This window comes from Saimiri boliviensis, chromosome X (assembly GCF_048565385.1).
Source record: "Saimiri boliviensis isolate mSaiBol1 chromosome X, mSaiBol1.pri, whole genome shotgun sequence".
Lineage (NCBI taxonomy): Eukaryota > Metazoa > Chordata > Mammalia > Primates > Cebidae > Saimiri > Saimiri boliviensis.
Window position 1 is genome coordinate 48,585,504 of NC_133470.1, and position 19,703 is coordinate 48,605,206.

The window sequence follows — 19,703 nt, forward strand, 5'->3', positions numbered from 1 at the left end:
TCTCAAGATGTCCTCAGTATCGGCTTATGTTTCAGTTTTCACATCTGTTTTCTAGCTTCAAGAATTTTATCATTGTCTCCTCTCTGGTATTCTCCATCTCTGTAATTTTTTTCACCTTAAAAAAAAAATGCCTTGTGTGGGTGGGCGCAGTGGCTCACCCCTGTAATCCCAGCACTTTGGGAGGCTGAGGTGAGTGGATCACGAGGTCAGGCGGTGGAGACCACCCTGGCCAATATCGTGAAACCCCATCTCTACTAAAAATACAAAAATGAGCAGGGCACAGTGGCGCACCTGTAGTCCCAGCTGCTCAGGAGGCTGAGGCAGAAGCAGCACTTGAACCCAGGAGACAGAGGTTGTGGTGAGCCAAGACCACACCACTGCACTCCAGCCTGGGCGACAGAGCAAGACTCCATCTCAAAAAAAAAAAAAAAAAAAAAAAAGACCCTTGTGTCATTTTAGGGCAGTTTCAGTATAGAATGGAAGTAGCCATGTGTATGCTTAACCTGTCATCTTTACTAAGACGTCTCACAAAGCTTTTATAGATAAACATTCAATTCTGGTGAAGACACAGTGAAGTAGGTACAGTGCTGGTAAGGGAATCAGTAAGTTCTACTCTCTGGAAAACAAATTTGCTAATGTATACCAAGAACCCTTCAACCCAGTGATTCCTCTGCCAGAAGTCTAAATTAATTTGGGGAGAATTAACATGCTAACAATATTAAATCTTTCCATTCATAAACATATCTCCACATTTATTTGGACCATGTATCAGCTCCCATCTCCATCATACTTTCTTCTTAAATCTATCTCTACTTAGAGGCAACATCAGCATTTCTTACCTGTATTATTGCATTGGCCTCTATTACTAACCACCAGAACTATCTTTCAAAAAATGTAAATCTGACCATGTAATACCTCAGCTGAGAGCCCCTTACTGGAATCCCCATGCCCACATGATTAAGCCACAGCTTTGAAAGGTAAACTCTTACTCTTCTTTCAGGGATCTGCTCCCACAAACCCTTTCCTGATACACCAACTTCCTAAATGACCTAGTTTGTTGCTCTTTTGTAGCTCCTCTACTGCTTTATTTCACTTATTTACTCCTCTCTGTCCAACCCTCAGCTATGTATACCCCGATGCAGGCACTGGCTTATTTACCCTTAGTGTTGACCAGAGAGGACTTACACATAGAATGAGCTCTAGCAACATTCACTGAATGATGTAGTCCCAGCCTTAGTTTTATTTATTATTAATTAATTAATTAATCAGAAGGGGTCTCACTATGCCAGCCTTAATTTTATAGCCATGAAGACTAAGTCTCAGAGAAGCCTCAGGTAAAAGAGACAAGAGTAGAACCTAATGCTCATAACTCTGTCTCACCCTGCACCCTGATTCTGGCAACGTCACTTTACTATTTCCTGTGTGGTTATTTAGAAAAGTTCTCCTCACATTCTGCAGCTGTTAAAAATGACAACTGTGAATAGCCAAAAAGCAAAAACAACTCAAAGGTTCAACAACTGGTGAATATTACTGGGCCATCAAAGGAATCAACTTCTGACACATGCGGCAATGTGGGTGAACCCCAAAAACATGCTAAGTGAGAGAAGCAAGATACCAACGACTACATATTATCCCATTTTTATGAACTGTCCAGAAAAGACAAATCTATAGACAGAAAACAGATGAACGGTAGACTGGGACTAAGGGCTGGAAAGGAGAATAACCGTAAATGGGTAGAAGGGATCTTTTTGTGGTGGTAGAAATGGTCTACAACTGGATTGTAGTGATGGTAGCACAACTCCATAAATTTACTGAATTGTGCATTTAAAATGGGTGAATTTTATGGTATGTAGCAAATCATATTACAATAAAACTTTTTAAAAAATGGTTATAATTCATATAGTTAACAAACCAAAAAATCATTCTAGACCAGTGCTGTCCAAAGAAATATGCTAGGTACATAGGTACTTTTAAATTCTTTTGCTGGGCGTGGTGTCTCACACCTATAATCTCAGCACTTTGGGAGGTTGAGGCAGGCAGATGACTTGAGGTCAGGAGTCTGAGACCAGCCTGGCCAACATGGTGAAACCCCGTCTCAACTAAAAATACAAAAATTAGCCAGGTGTGGTGGCACATGCCTGTAATCTCAGCTACTTGGGAGGCTAGGGCAGGAGGAGCACTTGAACCCAGGAGGCGGAGGTTGCAGTAAGCTGAGATCACGCCATTGCACTCCAGCCTGGCAACAGAGTGAGATTCTGTCTCAAAAAAAAAAAGAAAGAAAATAATACTTTTATCACTTACCTATAAAAAGAAATGGACTTCTCCCACCAAAGGGGAAGGTGGGGCAGTAGGGGCAGGGAGCTGAAGGTACCTCTAGGGGAGCTCCAGCTGGCTAAACTGTAGCCTGCCAGCATGAGAACGTGAAAATCACAGATGCCTGGATTAAGGGGATACTGCCAAGTCCAAAGGGACTGGAGATGCTGGGAACTACCTATAGGAAGGGCAGAGAGAGGGCTGGTAGTAAAGCTGGCCAAAGAAGATGGTGAGCCATGAGCAGGAGAAATGCTGTGGAGGTATAAGCAAAAAGCATATATTTCAGAGTCTGTGATAAAGTTTTTAAAAAGAGGTAAGGATTCAACAGCTCCATGACCTTCTGCGTGTGTGTGTGTGTGTGTGTGTGTGTGTGTGTGTGTGTATCTTAGCTACCCAAATCCTTAAGATAATCCTTTTTTATTTTTTTTTGAAACAGAGTCTCACTATGTCACCCAGGGTGGAGTGCAGTGGTGTGATCTCGGCTCACTGCAACCTCTGCCTCCTGGGTTCGAGCGATTCTCCTGCCTCTGCCTCCCGAGTAGCTGAGATTACAGACATGCGCCACCACACCCGGCTAATTTTTGTATTTTTAGTAGAGACTGGGGTTTCACTACGTTGGCCAGGCTGGTTTCGAACTCCTGACCTTAAGTGATCCGCTGGCCTCAGCCTCCCAAAGTGCTGGGATTATAGGCATGAGCCACCACGCCTGGCCAAGAGAATCCCCTTTTACAGTTTTCCATGGCATTATAGACAAGGACTAACGCTGGACTATGGGTCAAGAAGAGAGAAGTCTGAGGAAAGTCAGACCCCACGCCTGCTTGTGAAGCAGCAGAACTAAAAGAGCCCTTGATAGTTGAGTCCGGTAATCCTGAAATGGGGTGAGGTAGACAGAGAAAAGGATAACTCCCTGAGTGGAGGAAGATTATGTGAACTGTTTTAGGATACCTCTCTCGGTCCAATTCCCTAGATATCACAAGTCCTTGGTTAAACTTCACTAAATTTTATAATAAAAGTGTTACTCACGGGGCATATAATATATCAAAACAAGGTGAAGGCAAAAAGAAATACAGGTGAGAACCACTGACTTAGTCCAAAGCCCTAGTGTACGGATATCCAGGAATATCTCAAGGAGACATTAATTCAATGTGTTGACTATCCCATGTATTAGAGTAAGTGGTAGTGTGGCCAAGACAAAAGAGTGTGGAAGGGAGTAAGGAAGAGTAGCAGCCCCAGTAAGACTTAAAGCAGAGATAGAGGATCTACTAATTCCTTTTTTTTTTTTAATTATTTTTTTTTTGTCTCTCCTCATAACCAATCCTTTTTTTCTTTTTCTTCCTGAGATGGAGTCTCACTCTGCTGCCCACGCTGGAGTGCAATGGTGCCATCTCGGCTCACTGCAACCTCCGCCTCCTGGGTTCAAGTGATTGTCCTGCCTCAGTCTCCTGAGTAATGGGATTACAGGCATGTACCACCATGTCCAGCTAATTTTTGTATTTTTAGTAGAGATGGGGTTTCGCCATGTTGGCCAGGCTGGTCTTGAACTCCTGATTTCAGGTGAGGTCAGGTGAGGCCTGCCTCAGCCTCCCAAAAAGTGTTGGGATTACAGGCGTGAGCCACTGTGCCCAGCCCTAATTCCTGTTCTTTTTTTTTTTTTTCCTCCCTCAGGTTTATTTGTACAAATAGCACAGGAGGACCCCAGCCCCATGCAGATGGCAGCCCCGGGGGGTCGCACCAGTCCTTCTGTCCTCACATTGGCAGAGATATCTACTCTGAAGCCTTTGTAGGGGCCTGGGCACCTTTGGGAGACTGAGCTGGAACTGAAGCTGGAGGTGCAGCCTGGGCCTTGTTTTGATCCTTGGCCTTGGCCTTGGCCTTTGGCCAGCAGAGCCTGAGCCCCTTGGCAATGCGAGCACGAGCACGCTTCCCAAGCTTGGGGTGGGCAATGTAGGCAAGTCGATCGAGCTTTCGGCTGACACCCCTCTTTGGGATCTTGGGTTTAACCTCCTTGGGCTTTACGAGGGCCTTGATGGCCTCGGCACGTGCATTCATGGCCTTGGCATTGTGGGCCTGCATCTTCTTTAGGCCCTTCTTGTTGTGCTTCTTGGCAAAGCGCATGTTCCTCAGGAACTTGGGGTCCACTCCGCCAAGAGATTCGTATCTTTGTGATCGGAGTTTCTTGATACCATTTCTGTGCCATTTTCGGGGCTGGTTGTGTGTGGTGTGGTTCTTGGACTTGGCCATGTCTGCACCTAAGCTGCGCTTCCCGAAGCGCCTAAGACCAGAACTAATTCCTGTTCTTAAAGGATTAATGTTCAGGCTGTTTTAAGATCCACACCAAAAAACTGGCTGATGCTGATCAATGCTAGAAATTCCCAGGAATATACAGTGTCTCTCAGGTAAACCAGATTGTATACCCAGCAAAATGTTTTAAAGGATAAAACAGAAGTACACCGAAGAAAGACCAGGACTCTGGGTTTAACTTTTGACCTGTTATATAAAAAGACCTATCCACTGCTCTGAGAAGGGTAAGAGTATACAAAGTATGGCAGAGACTGCTAGTTGTACCCTGATGTTCATTCTTATCTTCTGTCATAACAACATGACCTCCAGTTTATAAGTGGTACTTGATAATCCAAAGTAAGAATTACATTTCCCAGTTTTCCTTGCATCTATGACTGTGTTTTCACTAACAGGAGATGTACAGAAACGGTATGTGGCTTTAAAAGATGTGTCTAGCCCTGCCCTTCCACATTTCCCTCTTCTACTAGCTGGAATCCAGATGTGATAATAAGCCACCCCTTAGATGTTACCCTCAAACACATGGCCCAGATGGCATACCATCGTGCATCTAATCACTATTATTTTGGGTCTCTACTAGTCAATCCTGTAGCCCAATTAAGAAAAGGAATGAAGAAAGGGCAGGGGCAGAATCTAGATGACAACCATCACCACTACCATCATAAAGGCCATCACTAAATCATTCCTGCCACTTGTCCCTGTTGCCTGGGTACTCACCGGCACGCCATGGGACATGAGAGTGTTGGGATTCATAAGGGTGACAAGTTGGTGCAGGAGGTCAGGCTGGCTATCAAATAGTTCAGGTGTCAGCTTCTTCATCACCTCTTCCAAATGTTCTGCTGCAAGTGAGGGTACCCCATACCAGGTCTTCGGCTCACCCCTGCACAAGTGGAAAAGGGACACACACAGTAGATCACACCTTGGTCATGCAGGGAGCCCACACTGACTGATTCCCTGGCTCCCCAGGGCCCCACTCACCAGTGGAGGTAGTTAATGGAGTAACTCCAGTGATCCTCAATATGCCAGCAAAAGGCTGAGAAGACCATGCCCACGTAGAGCCAGGGCACCTTCATGCCAGAGATATCTGCATTGATGTGGCACAGTACAGACTGTTCCAACACCGGCATCACATTTAGGTTCCAACCACTGGTAGCATACTCCTGCCAGGTCAGGTATTTGTAAAAAGGGCATGAGGGTTATGCTAAGGAACTGAGATCTTAAGTCATTTTCTTTAGCCTAGGGAACCTTAATTTTGAGGTCAGAGACTTTTTTGAAACATCTTAAGAAACATATACGTTTTCTCCCTACCTCTCACACTTTCAATTCTACTCACTTCAATTTCTGGGACGTTCACGGATATATCCACCTACCAAAATACCTGCAAGTTATCTCATATACCTTCTCATTTAATTTTTATAACAAATTTGCAAGGTAGATATTATCCTCATTTTAGAGGTAAGGAAATGGGCTCACAGAGGTGAACCCATCTCATGTTTGTACATGCCAGGTATTAGATTGTTTTCTTTACATGCCATCATCTCATCTAAATCTCATGGCTACATAAGGCAGGCATAATTATCCTCATCTTACAGAGATATTGAGCTTTTCAGATACTAAATGATTTGCCTAAGCTCACACAGCTGACGTGTAACCATGAATCATCCACTCACCTCCTCTTCAGGGGTTAGGTGCCGTTTACTGTCACTGACAGGGAAACCGCTGCCAAATTCTTTGGAATGGATGTCAGCTCCATACTCAACAGTCACATCTTCCTCAATGCTATTTACCAGCCTCCAGAACTCCTTCTCCACAAGTTCTGTGGGCACCATCTGGGGGAAGAAGGGTAGCAGATAACCATGGCCCATCACACCCTGAACCCATTGACCCGGTGAGCTGAGACCATCTGGCACCAACACCTATGATCTTAGCCCAATACTACCTCAGCCCTCCATCACCTACATGCACGGGCATGTTGAAGTAGTCAGCTTTAAAGGAGTCGGCCATCTCGCCAAAGCTCTGCAGAGTATATTCCCGGGTAGCCTGCTCAAACCCAAAGGCTTCTGGGGGCCGCTTACACTCCTGAAATCCAAAGGAGAACATGTCACCAAAACAGAGGCAAAGAGGTGAAGAATCCTCACAAGTGGAACTGGAATATAAGGAGTAGGGAGGGAGAAGAGCCCTAGGTCAGCAGCACTCACAGCACGCCTTACCTCAAAGCTGTACCTTTTGGTCTTACCACTTCAGCTTAGTTTTTTCACTCCCCACCATGCTTGTGCTCATAGTTCCTCCCTACTGAAATGTCCTTTCCCACTTTCATTGGTTCTCCAAAACTCAATTCCAGTCTCACATCTTCCAGGGAGTCATCCCATGCTCTTTTCTTCCTTTAGGACTTTATTTAAATGTCTCTGACTTTAACATGCTATCCTATGTTCTTCTGCCACTGTTTTTCCTCTCTAGCTAAAATGTGATTCTATGCAGGGTGCTTAGAGAAGCTTTTTTCAGCCCAGACTAGAACTATAAGGCTGGGAAAAAGGCACTGAATATTCTAGTACCTTTAAAGATGGAAAACGGGGCCAGGCGTGGTGGCTCACGCCTATGATCCCAGCACTTTGAGAGGCCGAGGCGGGCAGATCACTTGAGGTCAGGAGTTTGAGATCAGCCTGGCCACTATGGTGAAACCCCCCTCTCTACCAAAAATACAAAAACTAGCCGGGCATGGTGGCAGTTCCCTGTAATCCCACCTACTCAGGAGACTAAGGCAGGAGAATCACTTGAACCCGGGAGATGCCGAGGTTGCAGTGAGCAGAGATGGCACCACTGCACTCCAGCCTGGGTGACAAAGCAAGACTCTGTCTCAAGAAAAAAAGAAAAAAGAAAAGGAAAATGAAGGCACTGGCTTTTACAGTATCAAACTCTCTACTATTCCTGTTCTTGAGACTGTCTCAGAAGACAGGATGTGGGTCTACCTCATTTTGTACCTACGTTCATTATTTTAGATGAGAATTATATGTACCCGAAAATCAGACACACATCATGTTCATGTTTGAAAAATAAATGTCAGTTGGCCAGGTGCAATGACTCATGCCTATAATCCTAGCACTTTGGGAGGCCAAGATGGGTGGATCACCTGAGGTCAGGAGTTCAAGACCAGCTTGGTGAAATTCCATCTCTACTAAAAAATACAAAAATTAGCTGTTCGTGTGCCTGTAATCCCAGCTACTTGGGAGGCTGAGACAAGAGAACCGCTTGACCCCGGGAGGTGGAGGTTGCAGTGAGCCGAGTTCGTGCCACTGTACTCCAGGCCTGGGCGACAGAGCGAGACTCTGTTACCAGAAATAAGAAAAATAAGAAAAAAAAATGTCAGTCTGGTCCACTGACTTATAACCACTTAGAAAAGAGAGTCAAGTAGAGCCGACAGTCTTGACACTGTTGGTATCTGAACTCCTCCCCAAGTAGAATCTCCACTACTACCAAGGCCAATATGCACTACCCTGGTTTTTCCGCGCGCGCATGTGTGTGTGTGTATTCACACACACCCAGTCTCCACAACCACAGTTGAGTCCCTAAGACAAGGCAAGAGATCATGAATGTCTCCTCTTCAGAAATCCAGAGGGAAATGTAGAAGATAAGCACCAAGAATTTGGGTGAAGGTCGGACATTCACGAAATGTACCTGCCCAACTTCCTGGCCACTTGGCCCTTACTGCTGCTTCAGCTGCTCTCCTTACTGCCCCTATACCCATACTAGGCCTGCTCTCCCACTATACCTCTGCTCCTGCTAGTTCTCCACCTCCCAGTCCCAAACAGCTACCCACCTCATCTAGTTAAAACCTGTAGCACTGCCTCAACCTAAATATCACAATAGGAAAACAACTAAATTATTATACCCATGATACACTGTCTAAAAAAAATTTCATACCTTAAATTTAATAATATAGAGCAGGCGTCCCCAAACTACGGCCCACGGGCTGCATGCGGCCCCCTGAGGCCATTTATCTGCCCCCCCGCCGCACTTCAGGAAGGGGCACCTCTTTCATTGGTGGTCAGTGAGAGGAGCACAGTATGTGGTGGCCCTCCAACAGTCTGAGGGACAGTGAACTGGCCCCCTGTGTAAAAAGTTTGGGGACGCCTGATATAGAGAAATGGTTATAAAGTAACAAATGAAAATATATTACAAGATCATAAATTTGTTAAAGATGGTTACATATAATTAACAGCAAAAAGATGACAAAAAAAATATACCAGACTATTAACAATGTCACTGGGTGGTGGGAAGACAAGTAATTTGTCTATTTTCCAAAATTTCCTTCTTTTTCTTTTGTTCTTTTTGAGACACGGTCTCATTCTGTTGCCCAGGCTGGAGTGCAGTGGCATGATATAAGCTCAATGCAACCTCCGCCTCCTGGGCTCAAGCAATCTTCCCACCTCTGCCTCCCAAGTAGCTGGGACAAGAGGCATGCGCCACCATGCCTGGCTAATTTTTGTATCTTTTTTGGTAGAGATGGGGTTTCGCCATGTTGCCCAGGCTGCTCTCAAACTTCTGGGCTCAAACGATCCACCCACCTCGGCCTCAAACTGCTAGGATTACAGGCGTGAACCACCATGCCTGGCCTCAAACTTTCTTTTTTTTTTGAGACGGAGTTTCGCTCTTGTTACCCAGGCTGGAGTGCAATGGCACGATCTAGGCTCACCGCAACCTCCGCCTCCTGGGTTCAGGCAATTCTCCTGCCTCAGCCTCCTGAGTAGCTGGGATTACAGGCATGCGCTACCATGCCCAGCTAATTTTTTGTATTTTTAGTAGAGACGGGGTTTCACCATGTTGACCAGGATGGTCTCGATCTCTTGACCTCGTGATCCACCCGCCTCGGCCTCCCAAAGTGCTGGGATTACAGGCTTGAGCCACCATGCCCGGCCCAAACTTTCTGAAAAAGAAAACAAAGAATAAAAACTCAGAAATTGAAAGAACATTTTTTTCTTAATAATCCTATCCTTCAAATCTCATTTCTGACATCTTCCCTGATTATTACATTTTCCTCTCCTCTGAACTTCTGTGTCTTAGAGCTTCTAATACACAATTTAGCCTCTGTTTATGTCACCATGTACAGTTCAATTGTGATGCTTACCTCTCCAGGTGGTCTGGGAGCTCTTAGAAGACAGAAGCAAAGGCTGAATCTCCTGCTCCTTTCTCCCAAAACTCTGGCCAGCCTAATCCCACCAGAGACACCCGAAATCTAAGACTATGGCTGAGCTAAGGGGCTGCCCTACAATAAGGCCAGATGAAGGGAGGCAAGGAAACCCTATGAGGCAAATGTGGAGTGGGGAGGCCTTACCGCCATGACACACTTTGGGCACCGCCAAACACCCTTGGGGATCTCAGGCAGAGGAGGCAGCAGGCAGAAGATGTGGTAGTTGTCATCACAGCCATCACATAGCAGGAGCTTGTCATCCTCATCCCCTCGGGAACACATCCGGCAAACATATGACTCAATCTGTCAGGGGAGGAAAGCAAAAGTTCTCCATTGGAAATCCACTGTGTTTGCTGGCTGAATGATTCACAGTCCTATACAGGCTAATCATGCTAGGTCTGGAGTTCAACTGCATGTATGTACCATCTCCCCAACTAAGCAGGTAGAGCTGTGAGAGCAGTCTTTTATCATCCAGTCTTGAAGCCTCCCATTTTTGTTTATTCAATGAACACTTACTAAACCTGTGTTCAGTACCTATGCTTGGACCCTAGCATAAAGACAAGTAAGACATGGTATCCTTCCAAGTGTACATAGTACTCTAGAGACCTGTGTTCGTAAAAATTAAAAACTGCCAATAGTGGTCCATAAAGGGCACTATGGGGGCCTAGAGAAGAAAGCACTCAAGCTGGAGATAAGGAGAGATGGCCTTGAGAAAGGACTTAATTGAAAAGGTGACACTTGAAATTGGCTGAAACCTGAAGGCAAAACAAAACTTGGCAATAGGGCAGAGCACTGGGGGAATGTCTTCTAGGCTGAAGAAACAACACATGCAAAGGACAGGGAAGAAAAAGCATAATGCATCTTATGGGGGAAAATGAACATACCTACAAGTAGTTCAGTGTGGCTATAGCAGGAGTGAGGTGGGCAGTGCTGGGGGATGAAGCTAGAGGTCAGCAGGGACAGGCTAATGCATAGTAATGAGGAGCTTAGCCTTTATCCTGAAGCAATAGAGAGTGATACTCCTTCTCTGGACCCTTCCAGCACTTCATGTTGACAGCATTTGATCACCCTTTCTTGTTCTTTGTTCCATGTGAGTTGGCCTCGTTTCCCCAATTAAGTGAGCTACCTGAGGGCAGGGCCACGAAGCCCGCTTTTATGGTTAATGTGAACTAGTCCAGTGCCATGCAGGGAAATGCTTATTGAAGAAACAAGAAGCAGAGCATTAAGTCAGGGCTGGGTCCTTACAAACTGGGCATTGCTGTGGTTCCTCCGCAGCCTCATAGTCATCTTGGTGCAGGGTTCTGGGCTGTGACTCAGCTCCTCCTTGCTCTCCAGGAAGGACTTAGGCGAAGTTGAGTCCTTCATATCCCCACCTAACTCCTCCTTTACCACTACTGTGGGGGGACACTCAGGCCCCTCCTTATCTGGGAGAGAGAAAAATGGCTGTAAACACAGGTCTAGGACACTTAGGGCCCTGACTTCTCTCCCCAGGTCAGGCCACCTAGGCCAGTTAGGCCTTACCTTTCTTCCGCAGAGTCTTATCCTTGGCCATGAGGCCCAGGCCCATCATCTTGGGGCCTGCCCCATAGATCTGTAGCTTTTTCAGCTCTGGATTCTTTTCAATGTCTTCCTCTGTGGGTTCCGGCTGGAAGGACAGAAGGAAATGAATCAAGACTGCTATCTGGGGCAGACTGTCCCATCCTAAAAGAACAATAACCCAGACTACATATCACCCGAGCTCATGCTGGAGGCTGAGGCACAGATAGGCTAAGCTAAGAACTCAGAGTTGGCCAGGCGCGGTGGCTCACGCCTGTAATCCCAGCACTTTGGGAGGCCAAGACGGGTGGATCACGAGGTCAAGAGATCGAGACCATCCTGGTCAACATGGTGAAACCCCGTCTCTACTAAAAATACAAAAAATCAGCTGGGCGTGGTGGCGCATGCCTGTAATCCCAGCTACTCAGGAGGCTGAGGCAGGAGAATTGCCTGAACCCAGGAGGCGGAGGTTGCGGTGAGCCGAGATCGTGCCATTGCACTCCAGCCTGGGTAACAAGAGCGAAACTCCGTCTCAAAAAAAAAAAAAAAAAAAAAAAAAGAACTCAGAGTTGCTTTTTGGAGACTGAGGGTAGGTGAGCTGCCTCCTCGGACCTCTCTTGGAAAGGAATTAAAGACGGGATATCTCAGTTTTCCCAACTGTAAAATGAGAATATTAACTCCTCCCTTACAGTTATAAGGGGGATTAGGGATAATATATATGAAAAAGCTAACAGTGTTTGGCATTACCAACAAACGGCAGTGACTAATAGGATCTGCTAAACTACATGCTTCAATGAGCACAGAGTCACTGTCCATCTTGTTCTCTGTTGCATTCCGAGTGCCAAGAAGAATGTCTAGCACATAAACTTCTTCCTGAAGTAAGACATAGCTATAAGGAGCTGGGGACAGTGGTACACACCTCTAGTCCTAGCTACTCAAGAGGCTGAGGCAAGAGGATCACTCAAGCCTAGGAGTTCAAGATTATAGTGCACTATGATCAAGTCTGTGAATAGCCACTGTACTCCAGCCTGGGCAACATAGCAAGACCCTATGTCTCAAAACAAAACAAAATATACAGGTATAAGGAGAAAGAAGAGTTCTACTTCTATGATCAGAGTAAGTCCAGAAAGGAACAAGACAGGCAAGAAGAGCAGACATACAAAAGAGGTTGCACAAACAGATCAAGCAAGCCCCAGCTCAGCAGCTCTGCTGAGAGGGGAGAAAAAAGCAAGAGTAAAGCCAGAGAGAGGCATACTAATGGTCAGAAGAACTCAGAGAACAAAAGAAGGGATAGTGGAACAGGGAATAGTCTTAGCCAGAGAAAAGGAGAGGATTCCCTCCACCTCAAAGCTCTAAGTTGAAAGAAGGGGAGGACTCACATCAGGCTGCAGTCTCTTGGCCCGCCGGCCATAGCTGTTGAACTTGGAAGGCTGCACAGACTGTCGTAGGGGGATGCTGTGGGGTTTGTATTCCTTGTCCTTCTCCTCATTATCAAATGGACGTGTGTTACATTGCTGGGGACAGATGAGGGGTAATGGTCAGGACATGGGACTACAGCCCACAAAAGCAAGAACTTCCCTCTACCCTCACCTAATGGCAACCAAAGTTGTGGTCCACTCACCTGACCCACACCAATAGCCCTTGTTCCAGTGGTCTTTAGCACTGACACCAGCACACGCTTTGGGAATTCTCAGTGCCTCTGCTCGTTTCATTCCTCCTTCTAGTCACTTCCTCCACCAACCATCTCCCCAACTAAATCAAGACACCATCTCTTCCCATACCTTTCTAGCCCAAGCTCTCCCTTCTCTGATTTCTCTATCAGTTAGAACTTTGTCATGTAACAAATAAGCTAGCCCTACAGATAACTCCAGGACTTCTAACCCTGAGCAGTGAGAAAGAGAATAAGCATCACTAGGAAAGAGCAGAGTCCAACTGCCAGGTCTCCAGTCCACTAAACCAGTTCCATTAAGAGCAAGTGTGGAAATCTGTGCTGAAGGGTAAAGTCACATCCTACCCCACTGTGACATCCTTACCACAAGGTTGGCTCCAGACTGGTACATTTCATAGGGATAAACGATACGTTCATAGTGGGAGCGTAGCAAGGAGCCAATATTTTTGCCTGGTGGGTAGTTGAGGCGCTGGGCTACCCGGGCCCACCGACGGTCCTTGCAGATAGCTTCATAACCACCTTCCTCCACCACAATCTGCAAAAACAAGCAGGAAAAGACATGGATATGCCATGTGTATTTATATGAGGGAGCAGGCCTGTAGAAAGGGCAAAAGGGCAATGAGGGCAACTCAGTCCCTCACTTCACTGGGGGCTACTCCCTTCTCCCAACCTCAAATTGCAGCAAAAGATTCCAAGTTGTTCTGATGACAGTTCGTGTGCTACTAAGCTGTGCCCCTTCCATTGCAGCCTAAAGATCTAATATCCAAACCAAGGGAGCCCCCAGAATACGAAGGATATTGGGGCAAGGTGGGGGGTGTTCGACAAAAACCTGTTCTTACTTTGCTGAGACTGTAGAGGTCCAAGATCCGCCGTTCTACATTGGGAATCTTTAAGGAGGAGCCCTGGATTTCCCAGAATTTGGCAATCTGGTCCAAGTAGTTCAGTTTCACTCTCGTCTGGGCCTGAAGAAGAAATGGCTCAAAGAGGCTGGCCACCCCTTCCCACTGACCACTATCTTTGGATCCAATCTTAGGGGAGGAGAAAGGAATAACGCAGTTCACACTTTTAGTTCCCAGGGCTTCTCCCAATGAACCAGATCCCAGACTCTAGGCAGTGCTTAGCAATGAGGTTTCACCATATTGCCCAGGCTAGTCTCAAACTCCTAGACTCAAGCAATCCATCCACTTCAGCCTCCCCAAGAGCTGGGATCACAGGCGTGAGCCACTGCACCCAGCCACCTCTCTCTCATTTCTGTCACCTTCTAGTCAACCAGAGAAGCCCAAGGTCCCAACAGAGAGGGTCACAACTGCCAAAAGCTTTAGATACGTCCTTTCTCAATCTCCCTGACAGGGTTGTGTGCGTATTATCATTTCCTGTACAGATGAGGAAACAGAGGCTCAGAGAAGTTAGGTCACATGGCAAACATCAAGATATTTTGGTGCCAAATAACTTGAGCTTTGGCTCTCCCTCTGCTACTGATTTGCTATATTGCCTTGAGCAAATCAGTTCCACTGTGGACTCCTTTTTTCTTTTATTAATAATTATAAAAGGAAAATAACTGCATAGTCCACTTACCCCAGAGGGGTAGACTTAATGAGGGGACCAGTGAATTATATCTAAGCTCTAGACATGTTTCAGAGAATGAAAGCTCCAAAAAGGCACACGTACCTCCTTAGGCATCACCAAACTTGTTCCATGGTGGCTAAAGGGTGAAAGCGCATGCTATAACTACAGGCAGAATGGCCTAGAACTAAGAGATGGTATACCATAGTAGCACTAGCACCTGGCCAACCCAGGACCCAGTGTGGGCCAAAGAGACTAGGAACAAGATATGTATCATGCTTCCCTGAAATCTCAGTAACCCAAGGACTCCCGTAGGCCTCAAGTCTATAACCTCCTCACTCCAGAGGGCCTGGTTCTTGGAAGAACTAGACAGCCATTACCATTCACTACCTTGTGATCCTATTAGGGGGAACAAAGATGGTTCTTTCCATTTCATAGTTGAGAAACACTAAAGTCTATTTGTGGAAAGAAACAACCTACCGTTCCTTGGTTGTGAGAACCCTCAAAGGGCCAGGAAGTACTCCCTCAACCTCAGCCCCTTAGCTTTCTAAAATTGGCCTCATCCCTGCTCCTTCTCATTAGCCAGCACTCCCTCTGTAGAAAACCTGCCCTTGTCTCATGCTAGGCAACACCTTGCCCAAGCTGTACCCCTATAAACCTGACCAGATATATTTTTCTTTACTGAGATGGGGTCTTGCTATGTTGCCCAAGCTGGTCTTAAACTCCTGGGCTCAAGCAACCTTAGCTTCCCAAAATGTTAATAGTGCCAAGGCTGAAGCACTCTGGTCTACAACACAAGTGAGCTTCTAGGGTATAAGGATTCAGCTGGGCCTGGGCCTAATCTCCCACCCCTCGGACATCTATTAAGACTTGTGGATACATAATAATGGGGGAGGGAGTGGCAGCACATGCCTAACGTAGAGCTTCCATGGAAAACTCCAGGATCTTACCTGGAACTGGCTTTAGGGACCCTACTCTCATTACCCCAGAGTATTCTCAAGGGGAGGGTGGAGCCCCACCTGTCCATGAAAAGAGCCTGGACTTCCTGTACAGAACAAAAGGAAGAAGGAAAATCCTATCTGCTTGACCCCTGGCCAAGTCTCTAACCATTCCAGCCTCCACAGAGACCAGTTCTTGTGTTGTTCTGCCCATCTATCTCAACTCCCACCCTACCAAGAACCCGTGGAAGGAAAGTAGAAAGCACAGGGCTGTGGACGAATTGTATATATGAAGCCACATTCAGCTGGCCAAGGAAGAAAGCGTATCAGCAAGATCCATATTTCCTTTTTGTTGACTCAGCTAGGGTAGGCTAGTTCACAGGGGAGCTTCAGAACTAACAGACCTTTGTGACATATATGTCCCCAGCCTTCAGGCTATCAAATCACAAATGCTAAATGCCCCTGGCTCTTGGTTATATTTAGAGCTCTAAAGCTTCTTCCATGCCCTGGGTACACTCAAGTAATGCAATTTCAGAGAGGAGAGAATAAAGGCCTAGCTAGGTAAAGTACCTCAGCCAGAGAAACTATAAGGAATTGGGATTAGAGCTCAGGTATCCGTTCTCCCAACCCCGCCACCAGCTCCTCGTCTTCTCACCTCTAGTTCATTCAGCCTCTGGATTCGGGGGGTAAACCTGAAGTTGTCCACTTCCACAGCAAAGGGTGGCTGCCAGTCCTAAGAGAGTAGAGAGGGGAAAGAGACTTGAATTATTTCCCCATTGTATAAGACCATAAGACACCAAAAGCAGCTCAGAATCCTATTCGCACCTTCCCAGACCTCTAGCCACTCCAGACCCTTTACCTGCAAACATCCTACCCATCCACCCACCCTCACATCCCCCCAGAACTCACAAGAGTCTAGCAGCCCCTCAAGTCCACACCCAAGGCCCCATGCACAGGCCCTAGGAAACTTCCCCTGAGTCCCACCCAACAGTACAGTGCCAGGATTTCAAGAAATTAAGAGATGGAACCTCTGTTTTGTTGACCTTAAACCTTCTCCACACCCACATTTAATTCCTAATCCTTTAGGGATGTGCTATAGGACACACAGTCCTGGGAGTACTGGAAAGCACACAGGATGTAGAGTCAGAAGATATGGGTTCATGTTCTAGCTCTGCTACTTACTAGCTATGAGATTTTAGCTTTCTGAACCTGTTTTCTCATCTGTAAGGTGGGACTATGAACTCTAGCCCTGGCTTCCTCACAAGACCAATATGAAAAATTAAAACTAGTTTTCAAATGAAAATGTTATTCAAAGGAGTCATCATTGACGAGACGTCTAAGGCTGACCACCCTCACAATATACATGCAGGGCAGCTCAGCTCCGATTCTGGCAGGATGTAAAGGTTTGGGCCTTTAATGTTTGTTCTCTCAGTTTAAAGGGCCTGAGATAGACACTGCAGGAACAGGGAGCAAGTATGTATATCACTCACCCAGTCTGGAGAGCTTCCTGTGGATCCTCTCATACACCTGCCTGGTACAGGAAGAGGCAGGGGAGGAAGCCCCAGGGGGTGGGGTAAGTGCTGGGATGCCAGACTTTGGTGGCAAAGAATGGGAAAATTTGGTAAGGGAAGTCAGGGAAAGATCATGAAAGTGGGAGAAACCCTGCCCTGCCAAGTTGGAGCTTGTTCTGTCTTGCCCAAAGGTCAGATGTGAAGAACACGCTCCCTAACACCCCTTTCCAACCTCCTATGCAGTCCTCTCCTTCCCAGGGCCGTGGCTCCTGCTGGGATGGGAAAATGAACCTAAAGTAACCTAAACCAATGCTCTGATTTTATAGATAGGGAAAGTGAGGCACAGAGAAAATAAGGGAAATTTCCAAAATTACATGCTGAGTTAGTGGCGGAGCCAAGAACCCACATCTTCTGACCTCTGATCCAAGGCCTCTGCACTATACCAGACATCAGTGTTCACACATACATGAATACATATGGAAGCGGGGGGATAGTAAAAGAGAAGAAAAACTGTTGACCTCTTCTGCACACACACTTTTAGAATATGGGCCAGAGTACTCATACTTCCATGCATACATAGACCACACTCCCCTTCCCCTACCAGCCAAAGCAGGTGGCAAACATCTGGTGCTCAGTAAGCAGGGGCAAAAAAAAAAAAAAAAAAAAATGCAGTCCAAAATGGTATGGCTCAAATCCAGACAAGCTTCCCATGCCCTCTTGCCTCTCATCAGGATAGGGCACTCCCCTCAGCACAGATAATCCAGGTAAAAAGGTGCTCAAACCCAAAACTCCGGGTACCCTTCTTTTCTGCTGAATCAAGTTCTAGACAAACAGAACAACGTCAGCACCTGACAGGAAATGGCAGCCCTGGAATGCTACAGCAGGAGCCATGGATGCAACAGATACTTGGGAGGGCCCTGCAAACCGCCTGCCTTCATTTCCAGACTACTGTATGCCAAATGCTCAGTATGTTGGTATTATCGGGATGTCGTGATAAAAAAGGCTGGCTACCTGATGAAGAAAGCAAGATCCTTTCACACTGCCCTGGGTCTACTCAGGGTAACCACACTCTCCTCCCACCCATCTTTCCCAAGTGTAGCAGTCACCTGCCTAGCAATTTAGGCCCCAAACCATCCTTCCTCCGGCAAACCTCCAATTTCCAGGCACCCACCCATATAAAGGTTCCTACCCTGGGCCCAAGCATCAGTTGAGCAAGTACTTCAAACTTCAACCAGAAGGCCAGCTGCCTAAAGGTGGCCTAGGAGCCGTCCTAGAGAAGGACAATACAAACCCTGGCTCCCCCTAATCCAGGAGCCAGGTCTCTCCTGGATTAGAGGGAAGCACACTGTTGAGCAGTGAAAAGAAGCATAACAAAGGAAGGCCTCCTGCTGGCCACGCACACCTGTGACATGTCACTCTTCTCCTTCCTGGTTCCCCCAAAGTAGCAGGGTAACAACACCTGCACAAGGCCAGCCTAAGTCAGTCCAAGATAGAAAAAAAGGAATTCAGGCCTCAACTACCCCCTATGTCAGCTATGCCTCTTTTTCCCATAGGCTTGCCCAACCACTTCAGGGAATGCCTCCCTGGGGCTGCCCAGGACTCCTGCCTCTCCCTTCCACTAGCCTTCCTGACCCCTCTACCTACTGCCACTCCCTCACCATGGACAAGGATACCTCAGAGATCTGTGGCCAGGCTCCAACAAGGAAGATACTAGTTTACCCAACACCTCCTAGAGGGTCTATCTGAAACCATCCTAGATATGTGGCTGAGCACCAGAAAGCACTAAGTTGGATAAGGAGAACTGTGGTGCCCTCCTCAGGTGGGAATAAAGCTTCCTATTCGATTTCAGCCAGGAGACACCCACTCAAAAACACCCTTTTCCAGCAAAGCTCAACTTCTGCCCTTGGAATCCCAAGTGATCAGTGAACAACGTTATCATCATTTTTCCACCACACCAGCAAGGCAGCAGCTTGCCCTAGCCCTTGGGGGACTTCCAGCTTGAAGCCAGGCCTAGGAGGAAAGCTACGGCCTTTGTTGACGACCCCTGGGAATCATGTTCCAAAGGGGACAGAATTCCATGGCTCCATTCTATGCTGGGGGCCCAAGAGTGTTCTATCCTCTGGGATCTCCTACATCCTGGACCAGAGCAGAGCAGAAATCTTCTGAGAAGGACTCACACCCCACCACCAAGCTAACAGGTCCAAACATCTCCATAGAAGTCAAGTCTGGGGGGTAGATGTGCAGAAAAAGCCTTCAACAAGGAAAAGAAGGGGACAATTCCCTGAATCTACCTTAAGGGAGACAGAGCAATCCCTGTGAGACTGATTTCCTGACTGGTCCAGCAGGCCAGGATATTATCACAGATGAATTGGCCTAGCAGGGTATGAGTAAATATGAGTCAACCTACGTAGGAATAAACCAATGACCACATCAAACACCGTCATAGTCACAATAATTACCACTTATCTAGTGCCTACTACACACAGACGCTACCTAGTTTAATCCCATCCTCTAAATAACCATTCCTGGGACCCATTTTACAGGCTCAGAGACATTACTTCTACTTTCCCAAGGTCACACAGCTGCTAAGCTTCAAAGTGCAGTTTTAAACTCCCTTCAGGGCTGCGATCTTTCTATTAATACTATACCATGCTGCCTGCCTTAAGGGAAGTGATGACAACAGATTGGAG

General features: G+C 46.7%; 1 protein-coding gene and 1 pseudogene across 10 annotated transcripts in view; both read right to left on the reverse strand.

Moving 5' to 3' along the window:
• KDM5C (lysine demethylase 5C) overlaps positions 1-19,703 on the reverse strand; it is a 53,656-nt gene that overhangs the window by 33,123 nt on the left and 830 nt on the right. For 7 of the 10 annotated variants that reach the window (XR_005581179.2, XR_005581180.2, XM_074392066.1 and 4 more), the window contains exons 2-12: positions 16,158-16,235; positions 13,841-13,963; positions 13,366-13,536; positions 12,712-12,846; positions 11,318-11,441; positions 11,042-11,220; positions 9,941-10,099; positions 6,571-6,690; positions 6,282-6,440; positions 5,590-5,771; positions 5,329-5,491 (exon numbers count right to left, since the gene is read on the reverse strand). Coding sequence is in view for 7 of the 10 variants with exons in the window: in XM_074392066.1 (XP_074248167.1) it covers positions 5,329-5,491; positions 5,590-5,771; positions 6,282-6,440; positions 6,571-6,690; positions 9,941-10,099; positions 11,042-11,220; positions 11,318-11,441; positions 12,712-12,846; positions 13,366-13,536; positions 13,841-13,963; positions 16,158-16,235 (1,593 nt within the window). In the remaining 3 variants the exon portion in view is untranslated. The remainder of the gene's footprint in view (positions 1-5,328; positions 5,492-5,589; positions 5,772-6,281; positions 6,441-6,570; positions 6,691-9,940; positions 10,100-11,041; positions 11,221-11,317; positions 11,442-12,711; positions 12,847-13,365; positions 13,537-13,840; positions 13,964-16,157; positions 16,236-19,703) is intronic. The other 3 variants (XR_005581181.2, XM_010331582.3, XM_010331581.3) reach the window with 1 other exon arrangement.
• On the reverse strand, positions 3,952-5,322 carry LOC104650198 (large ribosomal subunit protein eL29 pseudogene; annotated as a pseudogene).